At 38.6% G+C, this 1,320-nt stretch overlaps 1 protein-coding gene across 1 annotated transcript in view; it reads left to right on the top strand.

The window, feature by feature from the left end:
- Window positions 1–464, top strand: part of shoc2 (SHOC2 leucine rich repeat scaffold protein) — a gene marked incomplete at its 3' end in the record, with an annotated part of 18,671 nt that extends 18,207 nt beyond the window's left edge. Inside the window, 1 exon segment of the mRNA XM_014013502.1 lies at window positions 347–464. Coding sequence (XP_013868956.1) covers window positions 347–464 — 118 coding nt within the window.
- Window positions 465–1,320: the final 856 nt, after the last annotated feature.

Here is a 1,320-nt window from a genome sequence, read left to right on the forward strand (position 1 = left end):
AGGCAAAAGGGGGTCCAACCCGTTACTAGCGTGGTGTACCTAATAAAGTGGCCGGTGAGTGTATAAAGAACATTCCTTCCTAAAACAAATAAGGAAGACTTAATTAAATTATTTATCCATGAGAGAAATGAAAATGATATATTAAAAACAAAGCAGGACAAAACCTTTGAAACAGCTTTAGAAAGCCTGGAGAACTTTAGCTCTAGATTACTTAACAAAAAACTACAAAAATAGTCTTTCCTCTTTGATAACCACAGACAAAATAAGACTTGTTAATATCTTGGCACATCATCTGGGGTTTTGTGCAGAATAAGACTTAACTGTACTTTTTGTTTTTCCTTGTCAGAAATTGGTGTTGACAAATAATCAGTTGACTACGTTACCCAGAGGCATCGGCCACCTCACCAACCTGACCCATCTGGGTTTGGGTGAGAACCTGCTGCAACAGCTTCCAGAGGAGATTGGTTAGTATTTCACTAAACAGCAGGAAGAGAGAAAAGGAGAGAAAGTTGCTACTAAATTCACCAACAGTGTCAGTTAACGGTTGCAGGAAACAGAACTGGATCGGTTTTTAATTTATGTAACTATAACTAAATCTGAAATTATTCCTGCAATAATGTCATTTGTTTTTGACAAAAGTTTTATAACAGCTAGGGCTGCAACAACGAATCGATAAAATCAATAAAAATAGATTATTAAAAGCTTTGGCAATGAATTTCATTATCGATACGTTGTGTCGCACGAGTTATGTGTCTCTCGCCGTGTCGCAGAGCTGTTTACGTCACCCATAGAGTGTTGTCAATGCTGGCTGACCTAAATAAATTTTAGGAAGAAAAAAACTACCTGTAAAGATCGGCCCTTTCTGAGACCCTCGAGTGAAAAGTAGAGACTTCGAACTTTAAACCAGTTTTTAAAGTATGTTGTTAGGCCAAGTAGATCCAAAGATAGGATAAAAAGTATCTGCCACAGTAAAAAAAAATTAAAAGACGGTCTGATTTGATGCGAGCCAAGTCGCAAAGAGGAAGCACATCCCATGAGGGAAAATTTTAAAAAGTACCTCAGTCCACCATGTTTCCTCCTCTAGGGCCAGAAATATAAAACCCTCCAGTCTTTTTTTTTTCTGACTGAGGCTCAAAGTTATTTGATAAACAGCAAAAAGTTTCAAGACAAAGGGGGAAAAAATTAAAGAGACGCGAGCAGAACTCCTGGTCTGACTCAGTAGGGGAGGGATGGGGGGCTGCTTCAGAACCGCTTACTGGGTCGTATTAGCCACAAACAGAACCACCAAGAAGGAAGCAAAACAAAGAATCAGAGAAAAAT

Source organism: Austrofundulus limnaeus, unplaced genomic scaffold (assembly GCF_001266775.1).
Source record: "Austrofundulus limnaeus strain Quisiro unplaced genomic scaffold, Austrofundulus_limnaeus-1.0 Scaffold102, whole genome shotgun sequence".
NCBI lineage: Eukaryota > Metazoa > Chordata > Actinopteri > Cyprinodontiformes > Rivulidae > Austrofundulus > Austrofundulus limnaeus.